General features: G+C 44.4%; 1 protein-coding gene across 2 annotated transcripts in view; it reads left to right on the top strand.

The window, feature by feature from the left end:
* insyn1 (inhibitory synaptic factor 1) overlaps nucleotides 1–10,329 on the top strand; it is a 37,846-nt gene extending 27,517 nt beyond the window's left edge. For both annotated transcript variants that reach the window (XM_003969581.3, XM_029846546.1), the window contains exon 3: nucleotides 9,386–10,329. In XM_003969581.3, the coding sequence (XP_003969630.1) occupies nucleotides 9,386–10,204 (819 nt within the window). In that variant the 3' untranslated portion in view covers nucleotides 10,205–10,329. The remainder of the gene's footprint in view (nucleotides 1–9,385) is intronic.
* The last annotated feature ends 3,623 nt before the right edge of the window (nucleotides 10,330–13,952 follow it).

The following is a 13,952-nucleotide window of genomic DNA, read 5'->3' as shown; positions in this document are numbered from 1 at the left end:
AATTAGCACTTCAAGACGCTACAAAGACTGTGTTTCATGAGAATAATGAAAAAGCAGGTTTGCTTTGGAGTCCTTCTCCTGACAGGGAAATTGCTGAAGGCGAAGGTATAGAATGTTAAGCTGATTCTTCGTTGAAGCCGACACTGACATTGACACAAATTATTTCAATAACAGAGACCATCTGTAATATTAGAAGTGCGCCCAACAACAACTCCTTCATCTGCATTTTACCGGTATGTCTCGCTGGTTGCATCAATGGGGATTTGTAGGACTAAGTGACAGCAATGTCAACAGCCAGGAAACATCCAGGCAGCTGTCATGGATGATACCTAAGTGATTAGCGCTAAGCCATATGGCGGAGTTGTCCGGCTATACGCCTCGATGACTCTGATCCTTCAGCCGACTCACGTTTGCTTTGTTTTCATCACAATCGCGATTAAATATCTGATGACACGATCTGACAAAGAGGATCTTCCGACGAGGAAGGAACGGTTGTTTCATTGGCGACTGTCAGTCACACCTGTTGTGTTTCAAATCTACAAATAGAGGAGCTGAGCTAACATGTTTGTGTGGTCACTAGTGGCAGGAAAAGACCGGTTCTGTGTTCCCGTGACAGCTTCCGCGTTTTGGCTGTGAATCATCAACTTTCAAAGATGCTTTTTGATCTTTGTAAGAATCCAGCCCTTTTACAACCAGCGCTTTAAAACCATAAAATTGAAACAGAAATTGTGTCAAAAGCCAAAGAAAATAGAGGAATTCAAGTCAGCTTAATCCATTTTTTATTACTTATGACTATAAGCGCCCCAAAAGATAGTCAGACAGACACAATCCAACGATACTACCAATGCAACCTCCAGTGAAATTACAGTTAAATAAAATACCAGTTGAGAGAAGCAGTTTTTATGTTTGATGCTGTTGTAAAACATTTATGTGAGAAGTTGTTAAAGGAAATCAACTTCAAAAAAACTCCCAAACAGAGCATAATTAGCACAAAGTGCCAGAAAAGAAGTGTGGGGTTCTGAGAAGTCGTACTGAGCTGGTTTCCGGAATGTTGTTTCTGCCCAGCTGCTCTAGTTTCGACTCGACATCCCACCACACATGTGAAAACAAATGTGCGTTAGCCTGATTCAGGCACACTGAAATTCTCCGACAGAGACGTTGGTGAAACGTCTGTATGACTGGCCGGTGGTGGTGGGGTGGAGTGGGGGGGGGGGCGTGACGGCGCTCACATTGGCAGCCTTTTTATTTCCTCACATGTGACCGGCCTGACCCGACATCGCTCAGGTCTAATCCCGGCGCTATCTCGGCCAAACAGACGGACTGAGGGGCTCTGTAGCGTGGCACTTCCATCTTTTCCTGGTCATTACCGGCTCTAGGCCTCTCAACATGGATAGAAGCAATGAAGGGGAACCTCAATAAATGATCACCGTGCTCTGCCAGCGCCAGCATGTGCGGCTAAAAGACAGGTTTCCCATTTTGCTCCCTCATTGATTGTATAACCCCCCCATTCCGCATAATAATATAAATCTTCCGAATTTGCCACACAGCAGGTGAGCAAATCCGCATGATCTAATGAGTTAAACCTGGCTACGGAAGTGGTTGATTTCCGCACCCCGAATGAGTGCAAAAGGCCACCTTGTCTAAAGCCCCAAAGGGATAAATGAGGCCCATTATGCGGTGAAGTTTGTAACGATGCTTTTGATTAGTGACTTGTCAGTATGTATTTGCCCGACGCTCATCACAGCGTTGTTTCGCACTTTAAGGCCTCCATAAAGATGACTGGGGTTTTTTTGCGGAAAGATGAAAAAGCAGGGGGCATGCGCCTAATGAAGTTTCAGGCTTATAGGCCCTCTCATGACAGGATAATTATACCAAATGCTTCCAGCGAGTACTTCAAAGGACACTTCATCCCCGTGCCAACACCACACAACACATCTCAGCAATCAAGATGGCCTGACCTAAATCAGGTCCCCCTGGCTGGTCTGTGGTGTCCCACACCCTCGGATCAGCAGGACATCTGCAGGGAGAACAGCATCCGATTTACACCCTGGATTTAAGCCCTTCTGACGCGCTCGCACACTCGTACGGCGCCGTGTACACGAGGAAGTCGCATATTGATAGTGAAAACAGCAAAGAGCACAGTGGCGGCATGCAGGGTGCGTGCACACTCGGAGCCACGCGAGCAGCTGTCTCCTTGTGTCACCGCAGGGAAGTTTTGAATTTGTCCGCCCAGATGTGGCAGTTGAAGCAGAAAATACAGACGGAAACACATGAAAATATATATGAGGTCATTGAAGTTGCCACCAGTTGCGAAACAAGCTACTGAAGGTACGCCTCAGAAATGTCACCGTTGAAATGGCTCCAGGCTCACGACGTTCCAACCCTCCCAGTTACAACACAACGTATCTTAGCGCTCCACTTCCGGCTCAGTCTCCATAAACAGGATTTCAAGCAGGCTTGTGAACTAATATGTGTCCTGCTCTCCAAATCTGCCCTAATCTTTCCTGTAATGTGGCCTGAGCTGTTCCGTCCATCCCGCTGTTCCCGATATTGAAAGATTCACATCCTTTGCACATTTTTCTTCTCATTTACTCAAAATCTAAAGTCGTCCTGAGCTGATTGAACGCGCTCACTTGTCATTAAACGTTTCGTTTCATATTGAGTGAAATGATGATTGATCACAGTTTTCGGAGCGATGCCACATTAAAACAAATGTGGTGAGCGTTTTATTTAGCCAGGCAGCGTTTTAGGTCTTTGCAGTAATTGCTGAGTCTTTAGAAATGGTAGCGAGCACTTGCAGCATGGGGGGAAAGCGGGAAATCTATTGTGACATGGTGAGAAAGAAATAACACTTAGATCTGTTTGAATGGCTCCACTGAACACGCTTGAGCTTTCCCCATGACCAAAAAAAAAAGAAAAAAGGCAGAGCTATGTTCTGGATTCTGCATAATTAACAAACAAGCACTGCAAACTTCTCTCAGCCTCCTCTGAAAATGACTCCTGGTAGAGCGGATGGCGCAGGAACAGATGGAGAGAGGCCACTTAAACACAGCGTAATGAAGCGATCCACAGAAATTTCACTCATACAGTGTTTCAGATGAATCCAGTGGGGGGGGGGGGTATCATTCATTTTCCAAGCTTACACTCCATGAACTCTTTTACCTATGAGCACCGCAGACGCCGTATTTCTGCACCATTTTGATGTGTTGATAGAACCGAGAACATGGAAGATGGAACAAGCTCGAGGGTAAAAAAAAAAGAACTCCCCCCTCAAAATAGACCAACTGAAAATGGTTGGAGTTGGACATTAGAGAAAAGGACCCTTGCGATAGCGGACAGCGTGGAATCTATTTCCTAAATCCCCACTCGGCTGGTGAAGAGGCTTCGCGGAGGTTCTTTTTTTCTTTAGTTTATTCTATTTTTTTCGCATTATCCTTGCCTGTCTTTTCCATCACTGCACCTTTCTGTCACAGACATGGCTCCAAGTGGCCTCCTTCACTCTGACCCTCAATTACCGGCCACAATCATCTCCGGCAGGTGTTGAGGTACAGTAATAAACACTCGCCACAATGCTGCCTCTCTTCTAAAGTGCCTCTGAGAGCTCCGAAATGACCGAGCTGGGCGATGATCGCCTGCCGTGACCACAGTTGACTCGGTGCCGCTGGCTGATCGTGTTCAGCGGGGGAAAAAAATTAAAATAACCAGGGAACCAGTTGTTGTTCTCTACAGACTGTGCACTGTGAACAAGAACAGATGTGCTTTAGGTTAAAAAAAACCTGCTCCTTTCTAATGATTCATGCAGAGATTCAGGTATATTGTTGTTATCATCAATTATAGTCCCCTTCACCAGACACCATGTAAAGAACATTTAGAGTAAATAAAGTTGTCAGCAGTAAAGCTGAGCAGGAGTGAAAGAGTCCAGATGAGATCCACGCTCACAATATATATTACTGCTAACTGGGTGGCAAATCGAGCCTTTTCAGTTCCTCGGATGTGCCGTCGCCGCTTCATAAAGTCCGCGAGGGATTCATGAGCCGAGCTCAGGATGTTGGTCAGAGTTTTAATCTGCATTTTCCCCATTTTTAAGAAAAGAAAGGTCACAAAACACTTCTATTTATATTCACCCAGCATTTCAGCGACAAAAGAGGAAATGCCAGGCTTTGTTTGGAGCTGCTAGACCAACCACCTGGAGTCGATCTGCGTATTTTTAACCCGCATAATCACTGAGGCCACACTGAATGACAGTAAATATAAACTGGCTAGCGTGTCAGGTATGAGCGCTGGGTAACTTGTACAACGTCTGCCTCATTCTGTGCCACCAAAAGAACGTCACTCACCCTCCTCTGGTGTCTATTTCACTGATGCACCGATACGATTCTGTCCCATTATAAATTCTTTCATTGTAAAGCCACATAATTACTTTTTCTTCTGTAGATATTCTCATGCTTTTCCGCTTATTTTAAACAGATTGTGTGCGTTGTTAATGACTGTCTCCTAATGTGCTCATTCACCCTTTGAGCAAAAGCAATCTGCTCCTCAAATTCAAATTCCGGCTCTTTCATCACACATTCTCTGACTGCCAGGAACGGCAGAGACCACTGTTCATTTCTTGCTGCAGAGACCATGCTGCATTGTGACCTAGAAAGATTCAGTGGAACCCTTCGAGCTCAGAGACACTTATCAAGTTAAATTAGTCAACATACCGCAGGCTGGGGTCAGACCAACCAGCAGAGGAAGCTGGCAACACTCAAAATCCATTTTAAAGACATGGAAAATAAGCCAAGTCCTGAGAGTAACAACCACATTTGGGTGATGCTTTTCAGCTGGAATTTTTCTTTCTTCAAGCCTCCATTGACGCTGCACAGCGTGTCTCCTTTTGTGAATGCTAATTTACGCTTAAAATATCTCCCCCGGTAATTCACAAGCTAATGGCAAGCTTGTCAAATGTGTTTAATCGAGAATCTCTCAAATCATTTATCTAATAAACGTCCTTTAAGTTGGTTAATGGAGTAAATAAAGCCATCAGATTTGGTCAGGGCCAGAGAAATGTCTTACATTAGCAACAGCATGAGTAAAACGTCAGCAAATCACCCCGCAAACACATTGAGTAATTCAAGGATTAGAGGATTCATGCAGCCCAATTCCCTCCGGGCAGACTGCCAGTGGAGAAGCGTGGTCCAGGTGCTTACGAGGTGTTTGCTGCCACCACCAGCAGATCTGCGGACGAGCTGGCTTGACAGATGACAGCGAGCGGCCTTACGCAACGCAGGTGGTGTGAATTAAAATGTAAAAATAAAAATGATGCAGGCCGGGGATGGGAAACTATCTTGCTACAAATGTGTGGCCGGTCCTCTCAAAGGCAATATTTCACATTAGAGCACTTTTCTGTTAAACCCCAAGAGTCATAATGGATAAGTGAAGAACTAATACCACCAATAACAATAATAATAATCATCATCACATTCATAACAGTATAATATCCTTCTATATTTCTTTTGTTGTGACATCAAAGTGTGCCAGAAGAAAAAGGACCATATTTATTAACACCAGCGCTGTGGTGCTGAGGGTCAACACTGAACTAACCCTGAGTGTAATTTGCAGCAGTGCAGCGGCAATTTAGAGTCCCATTCTTTAGTTTATTGCGTTTATATATTTTTTTTCAATCGTAATGAATTCCACTCCAGCTTTGTTGTCGTAACTGCAAAGGTCATTTAAAGCAGTGGTCCCCAACCATCAGGCCACGGACCGGTACCTGTCCGTGGATCAATTTGTACCGGGCCGCAAAAGAAATAATTAAATATTTGCGTTTTATTCATTAGCTGGGTCTGAATGATCTTTTATTTTGAAAAACATTTTGGGAAATGACCGGATTCTCTTGGTTACATCTTAAGCGCCACAATTGAACCCACAAGCAAGCAAAATGAGTAAGAAACAGACGTCTTTTTTAAAAAAAATTGCGAAATAGAACAGCCCCAATCGAGAGATGGGAGAAGAGCACTCTTCCAAGAAAAAGAAAGCTTTTAACAGACAATATTATGAGTTCTACTGAAAATATGGATTTAACCCGGTAGGTGATTCCCACATACGAATCCCACTCTGCGTAGTTTGCGGCGACCGGCTTGCTAATGAGGCAATGAAGCTTTCAAAACTACTTCGCCACTTGGAGACCCAGCACCCTAGTTTAAAAGACAAGCCTGGAGTATTTTGAAAGGGAAAAGAAACAGGAACACGATGGGCAGAAGAAGGGCCACCACATCAGTAAATGTGAACACACTGAGAGCATCGTAACTTGTGGTCCAGTATTCTGGATGAAAGTAATGGCAGAATACCCTGAAATCGCCACCACAGCACTAAAAACCCGGTTGCCATTTCTGACATCCTATCTCTGTTAAGCAGGATTTTCTGTGGTGACAGCAACTAAAAAAAAAAAAATGGAGTGGACTGGGCATAAGCAACACACTTCGGGTGTCATTGTCCCCCATCACTCCCAGATAGGATTGTCTCGTTGCAGAGTGTCATTATGGTGAGTTAAAATTTTCATGAAAATAAAATGTTCTTTCTTGCGACAGCTGGGGTTTAAGAGACCCCGGCCGCAGTAAAATTGTCAAGCGCTGACCGGTCCGCGGTGATAAAAAGGTTGGGAACCACTGATTTAAAGGACGCGGGAGATTTGTCCGCCTAAGCGTTCAACGCAGGCTTGAGGAGACGCTGACTTCATTCCAGAGTGGAAGATGATAGTCACCGTGATTCGGTAAAAATCCTGAGCTGTTTGGGAGCAAGGTGCCATGACGTCAGTCCGTCAGACTGATGATGATGTGTGCACGCAAGCGCGCGTGCCTGTCTGCCTACAAATGCTTCCGATTAAACGGCCCAATTTGGAAAATGTCTTCTCGAGTCACATCACTACCATATTACAGCTTCTCCTGTCTTAACCTGAATGTGACAGAATAGAATCCCACACGTATGTGTGCAGTTCATCCAAAAAGTGAGCCAAGTTGGCCAGAAAATGAAGCATTCCAGGAGCAGAGATAAGCCTTTGTGCTGTAAAACCATCCTCATTTGCAGCCATTACAGCCAGAAAGAAGCAAAACACTGCAAATAATTATAGAGACAGAAAATCATTTTCCCCCCCACTCCTAGGATAAAACTACGCTGTTTGTGCGTTTCAGCAGCAATTACGTCGTACACAAGTTCTAAAAGACTTTTTAAAGTTCAAATCACTATGCTTAATTACTGAACTGTTTGGGGAAATATATCATTTACAAGCTGCGGGGACGCTGAGCATTTTTGCAGCACAATGGGCTGATGCCAAGAGCAGAACGTGCAGATTGAAGGAGCTAAACTGTCAAGTATAGAGGGCTCGGATTGTAGGTCCTGTCAGCAACCAGCCAAAATTCCACCTCTTCATCAAGGTCGCAACCCTGAGACTGCTGCCGATGGAGGCAGTTGAGGTTATTCGTGAGGGAACGGCAAATTCAAATAATTCAACGTGAAACGAAGGTGGCTTTTTTGTGGTTCGTTTTGTCTTTTGGCACGGATAATCCAGATGGGATTGCAATGCACCTGATCAAACAAGGTCAGAAAGCACCGGCCCCGGCGTCCTGTCTGAACACATAAGCCTGTTTAGGTTCAATTGGTTCAGCCTGGAAACAACAAAACAAGGCCCCAACAGGAGAAGGCTCCTCCAGCTCTCCTCTTCCCTTCTGTCCCTCAGAGATGAACAACATTCTTTGATGAATCTCTCTTAACTTCAATGACAATATACATTTCCAGCGGATATTTAATTTTGACTCCGGCTGCACGAAGCTAATTTACAGCACCCATCCGCAGGAGGCCAGAGGAAGAGGAAATAAAATAACAGCTTTATTAACCATCAGCAAACAATAAAGGCTTTATGGGGGAGAAGAAGCGTAATGAAAGTCGGTAAAGGCGAACTCGGATCTATTAGCAGCTGTGAATAAATAGGGATTGTTAACATTTCCTGTTGGTGGTAAATACATCAGCTCCAGAGCATCCAAAAAGTCCATTTACTGCTGTTTCAGAAAAGCTGTTGGGTGGATTTTGTGTCACAGAGCGTTTTATAATTGTATTTTGTAAACTTTTGCTGTCTTGGAGTGTTTGAAACTGCAGTTTAGTGCTTACAGATGTGTGGATAAAGATTTGAATGCATTTGCAGTGATATATCTAAAAATTGTGGTGCAGTAATGAAACTCCTGCGAACGGGAAAGCTCCTGTGGAGATGTGCTGCAAGCACATGTTTTGTTTTTTGTTTTCACTGCTCTATCAAATAGGACGCGCACGTCCTTATTGCCATGTTTTAAGTTGTTTACAACCAAAGCGTCTCCTCCGTTCTGCAGTTGGCTCTTTCACCACTGGCAGGAATGACCCCCAGTTTTTAGCTTTATCCTCTCGTCACTTTGGAGGATGTTAATACTCGTAAACTGTTAGTGTCTGAGTGTCTTTGCAAGGATGGTGCCAATGAAGGGGTCAATGACAGCTCCTGATGTGAAGATCAGCACTGCAATTTCCGGCCCTAAAATTAGCATGTCAATCCGTCTTGAAGGAAATACCCAACCAGACCCCTTGGAGCGTTTGATGGACAAGTGACACTTCAGATGTTACTCTGTGCCACTAATGAATGTGGGCAGGTTGTAAAGAGCTTTTAGGAGCCAGCGTGGTTGTGAGAAGTTGTCTCATAATGCTTCAATTGGAGGTTCGCAGGTAACAAAGCTGGAGACACACAAAAGTGCTATCAGCCCGAAATAAAGTCTCTGTTGAGCACAGCGTAGTACAGAATCACCTTAATTATCATTCCAAGAAAAAATATAGTACATCCGAATATGCTCGTGTTACCCAGCCAAGAGCAACGCTAGATCCAGCTTCGCAGCACACTGTCCAGTGATTATTTTTAACTTCTGAGCAGCAGCACAAAATAAGCTGAATCTTTTCTTTGCGCTGTGTGTGCTCCACTTTTATAAATCTCAAAGTGATTTGGCGCTCCAGCTTGGAGGCTCCACTTATCACACAAGCTGATGATACATAGAACTCTGCCAATTAACATGGATCTTGAGAGAACCACTATAACAACAGAAATAAGAACAATAACAATAAGAACAATAACCATTATTATTATCATTATTATTATTATTGTTGTTGTTGTTGTTGTTGTTATCAACTTCATACATGGAGAAGTGACCTCATGTCCTTTCTGGAGGAATCCAGGGGATTATTGAGTCAAGTCATGTTGGTAATCCCTTTGAACCAAATCTCATGGCAATCTTTTTATTAATCCATCGCTAAAATATGCAGGACTAAAGCTCGTGGAGCACGCACAGACTGACAACTTTTCATTTAAATCTCTTGCCCTCTCTCTCTTCTGCCACAGGTGGTGGGTCAGATCGATAAACTAACGTCCGACTTTGACTTCGACCTGGACCAAGATGACTGGACGGTGGCCACAGCCAGCAGCACATCCAGCAGTGAGCGTGGGTTGGGAGAAGCTTTCCGACTGGACTTCCTCAATGCTGATGTGCTCTCTGACAGCTGGGAGTTCTGCAGCTACCTGGAAGCAGCCGGCGCCGCCTCACGCAGGCCTGGCGAGCATTTGGGAGACCTGCGGCCAGATCTGGGCCATGGGACCATCCCCACCCAGACACAGACTCCCACTCCGCCACCCACCACTGCCTCGGTTTACTCCCAGATGAACGGCGGGCTGCCGATTCCCAACGGGCCGCGCATTATTACTCCTGACTCATCCAGTGAAGAGGCCAGTAGCTCCACGCACAGCCACAAGACGTCCCGTACTTCTGGCACAAGAGAAAGAGTTCGCTTCAGCGACAAAATCCTGTACCACGCCCTGTGCTGTGACGACGACGAGGAGGAGGAGCAAGAAGAGTTTCAAGAGGACAAAAGTGGCTGTGCTACCCCCGATAGCGATAGCGAACCGGCTCTCCTGACAAGCTCGCTTGCTCCCAAACGTTCTTCCTCTGAGCACTCACTCCTCCATAACTGTCTGGACCCTTTGTACGTCCCCTCGCCAGTGAAGGGGACGATGGGTGCTCACACACTACCCAGGAAGGGTCTCTTAAACCCCAGCTGTCGCAAGAAACTCTTACGAAACAGCAGCACACAAACTGTCTCCGACAAGAGCACCCAGACTGTACTGCCCTATATTCCAACCAAACAGAAAACAAAGGACCACTGAGAGTTTATCAAAAAAAGGTCTCATGAGGAGGACTGTGCATTATTTAATATTAAATAAATAGCTCATAGATTAATACACAAATAAATTAATTACTAAATAAATAAATGATATATGGGAAAAAATAACTTGACTACCTACAGTTATTTATGTAGCTCAGGGAAAACAGAGAAACAACTCAAGATGATGACATTTCCTGGTGAAGGGTCTTCTCATTTCAAACCCACATTGAATGCACCCATCCCCACAATAAAAGAGCAGATTTGGTGTTAGAAATTGGAGGAGGGGCTTGAAGGTCTCCACCTTTTTGTACTAGAAGCCACAGAAACAGGAAACCAATATCCTTGTTCCCGTTATGTGGATACCAAAACACTGCACACTGTATACTTGAATTTGTATAAACATTGTTTTTCATGTTCCCATTATTTTAAATGTCAGAGGGATTCTTGCTTCCACAGGGTTAATGTGCCACGATGCTCCCGTCAAGACTCCTCACATCTAAAACAAACATTATTTACCTGGATTTGGTTTGATGAATAATGTAATATAGCACAAACACAGGCACCCAAGCAAACAAATATGAAACAGCTCCGAAAAGAGTTTCAAAAGGGCAATTCCAATTTCGCTCTAGTGCGACGTCATCCCAAATAGCATCGACTTACAGGAAGTAAGAGTCCACAGAAAGTGCTACGGTTTCGACTCTCTATTCAGCCGCCCAGTGGGGAATTGAACTCACCAGAGTGACATTTTATTCACAGAGCTGAAGCCAATAGCATTCCTGATCAATATGTTAGAGGGAGGTTGCAGCCAGAGGTCTCTCTGCTGAAACCCTCTCCTGGGACCCTCAAACAAAAACACAGTCAGACCCATCTGCTTACACAAATTATAATGGTGGCCCCAAAGTAGTGACATTTCAACACAAAAAGAAAAAAAGAAAGAATGTGCTGGCTGGGTAAGTGGTCTTTTATGATTTTTTTTTTTTTTTGTGGCAGAGCAAAACTCTACCCAGCAGAAGGTCTTTGAGGGACAGCCCCCCTCTGTCACTTCAGCCATAATTCCCTGATGTTTTACAGTGGGGGAAGAAAAACAGGTAAAATGTCAGAGACGAAGGAAGAGGGAAATCATGGTCGACTTTTATGATGGTGACCTTTGAGTCTCCAGCCTAATGTGAAGTTTGTGCATTTGTCATATAGCTTGTAATCCACATTGTGCTGAAGGAGGCTGGGATATTACATGTAATAACTCATTAATTGCTTTTTCTAAGACGACAAAAACAAAGCATCTGCACAGTAGTTTTTTTTTCAGTTTTTCTCAATACGTGCTGCAAGCGGTCCAATTAGAAATGGTCCTCTACACACTAAAGGGGTCTGTCTTTGGGTTAAGAGAAAGTTGTTGAATGCTCATTGAGAGGCCAAACTCAATGGCATAACCATCTCATCACTCTCTTCCATCCATCCGTTTTCTGTTAACCACTGCTTATTTCTCATCAGTGTCCCGGGGCGTGCTGGAGCCAATCCCAGCAGTCACCTGGTGAGAGGCAGGAATCTGGCACACGACCTCGTCTCACACGCTCACATGCTCACACCTTGGGGCAAATTAGACTTTCCAATCAACCAAATGCTCAGATTTTTTGGGATTGTGGGAGGAAACCAGATCAACTGGAGAAGGCCCGCAGTGGTGTTAGCGGAACATTGTTTCTCAGCATTACCACATCCACCAGCTCCACAACAAGATGATCAAGTGGGTAGTCTGTGGAGAGAAGACCGCCAGTAGAGCTCAGAATATAAAAATAAATTGGAACTTTCAAAGGCCAAAATAAAATTCCATACAGTTCATTACACACAGATGGGGAAATCAAAAACAGAAAAGAAAACTCAGCAAGTGAAAGGTGGCCTCTTTCGACTGGATCACTGAGGAATCACGCTAGGACGAGATGAAAATGGCTCCTTTTGTCTGGAAAATCAAACGGATTGCACTAATTGCGGAGCGTTTAGTTTGCAGTGATGACAGTTTGGAGAGTCTTCTGCAGCAGATGTTCTGGGAAAAGTGCATACATTATCGTTCCTCCTCTTTGTTTTTTGTTTGTGTGCTCATGTATAACAGTCAGCGCGTGGAGTACTGCTTTAAGGGATTTACAGCTGTGCTGTTTAGGCAGCACAGAGCCCCAGGAGTCTGGTATAATAGAGGCAGAGTGAACATATGAACACCAGGCAGCTTGGTAGAAGCTGCACAAACATCATTTAGCTTGGAGCTGATATGCCATACATGAACAAGTGAATTTTTTTATTAACTGGTGTTTTTGTTTCTGAATTTCTAACATTTTCCTTTTGTATGGCCCTGCTTCGGTTAGTCTCCAGTAACTGAATCCAAAAGTGCAGGGAAGGAATCAATGGCTCATCCCCCCCAAAGCACTGGCTGCCATTTTCTTGCAAGATTGGGGACCAACAGGTCATCACATCCATTAGCATAAACAAACAATGCTAGGCTGCCAAGCAGGCAAAGCTTCAATTACATTAAAACAACAACAACAAAAAAAGAGCCTTTATTGTGATGCTTACACACTCCCGAGACGGTACGCAGAGGATTATTTTGTTGTTTCGCTCATTTTCCGGGCTACAAATTTCAGACCTTGCAGTAACGTTACCTCGCCAGATGAAGATTCTTTGGCTGTGAGTCAGGAGACATTAACATTGGGGACAGATTTGAGATATTTTGACGAAACATTAGCGACATCTCTTTTGCCAGCAGGTCCATTATTCATCTCTAACAGGACAGTGCATTGTCCTCTGTTCCCCGTAGGCTAAGGATGGGAGGCGTCCAAAGGTTATGTAGACCCAGATACACTGATGCCAGATCATCTGCCAACCAGGAGGACATTGTTCTGTCACCAGAGTGACTGCATGTTCACTACCTTTGTGCTTGTACAATGCACGAAAAGATGACAGAGCGTTTTTGGATTCAGTATCGCTTCATGCTTAATATCATATCTCACTGTCACAGCAATTAACGAAGATCAATACAGCCTGACTCTTCACATCCCACTGGAAGTCATTTGGCGAAACTCTCCAATAATACAAGATTAGAAGATATTTTTCTATTAGACAGCTGATAAAACAATAGCATCTATTAGCATTTGATGGGTATTAGCTCGTATCCGTGATCGCTTTTGTAATTACAACTAGCAGAATGTTCTCTAATACAGAAAACACTTCATAAGGTGATTATGTTGCTTTAAAAAGCACACCCCTCCAATCCCGCCCGTACTCATCCTTTATATATAATTACCATTTTTCACTGGTGGCGGCCTTGCCCCCATCCGCGAGCAGAGGAAAACAGATGGCAGATCACTGTTTCCTTTGCTGATTGGTAAGGCTCCATGAAGCACAAAGCTCAATGCAGCATCACTGATTACTATGGATTAGCTAAAAGCTCAGGCTACCTCAGGTTGATTTGTTCCATCATCGTGCCATTAATAACCTGCCGTTACAAAACAAACTCGCTCCATGCAAATGCCTCCTCCTCTTCCAGCAGAAGACAGGATGACATTTTTAATGTCTCAATCTGGGTCAAACAAGTAGAACGTTCGGTGTCGGCGACGATGAGGGTGCGCGGATCACAGCTTGGACTCCTGATGAGACAAGGTCAGGAGCGGCAGAACAACGTGCGGACCTTCAGGTGCAATGCACATTTGGCACACGTGGCCGGAAAGCATGATGTGCACCCTCTGTGAAGAACGCAGCTGGGTTGAGAT

Source organism: Takifugu rubripes, chromosome 13 (genome assembly GCF_901000725.2).
Source record: "Takifugu rubripes chromosome 13, fTakRub1.2, whole genome shotgun sequence".
Taxonomy (NCBI): domain Eukaryota; kingdom Metazoa; phylum Chordata; class Actinopteri; order Tetraodontiformes; family Tetraodontidae; genus Takifugu; species Takifugu rubripes.
Note: the sequence above shows the minus strand (reverse complement) of the source record. Positions and strands in the feature narration are given on the sequence as shown.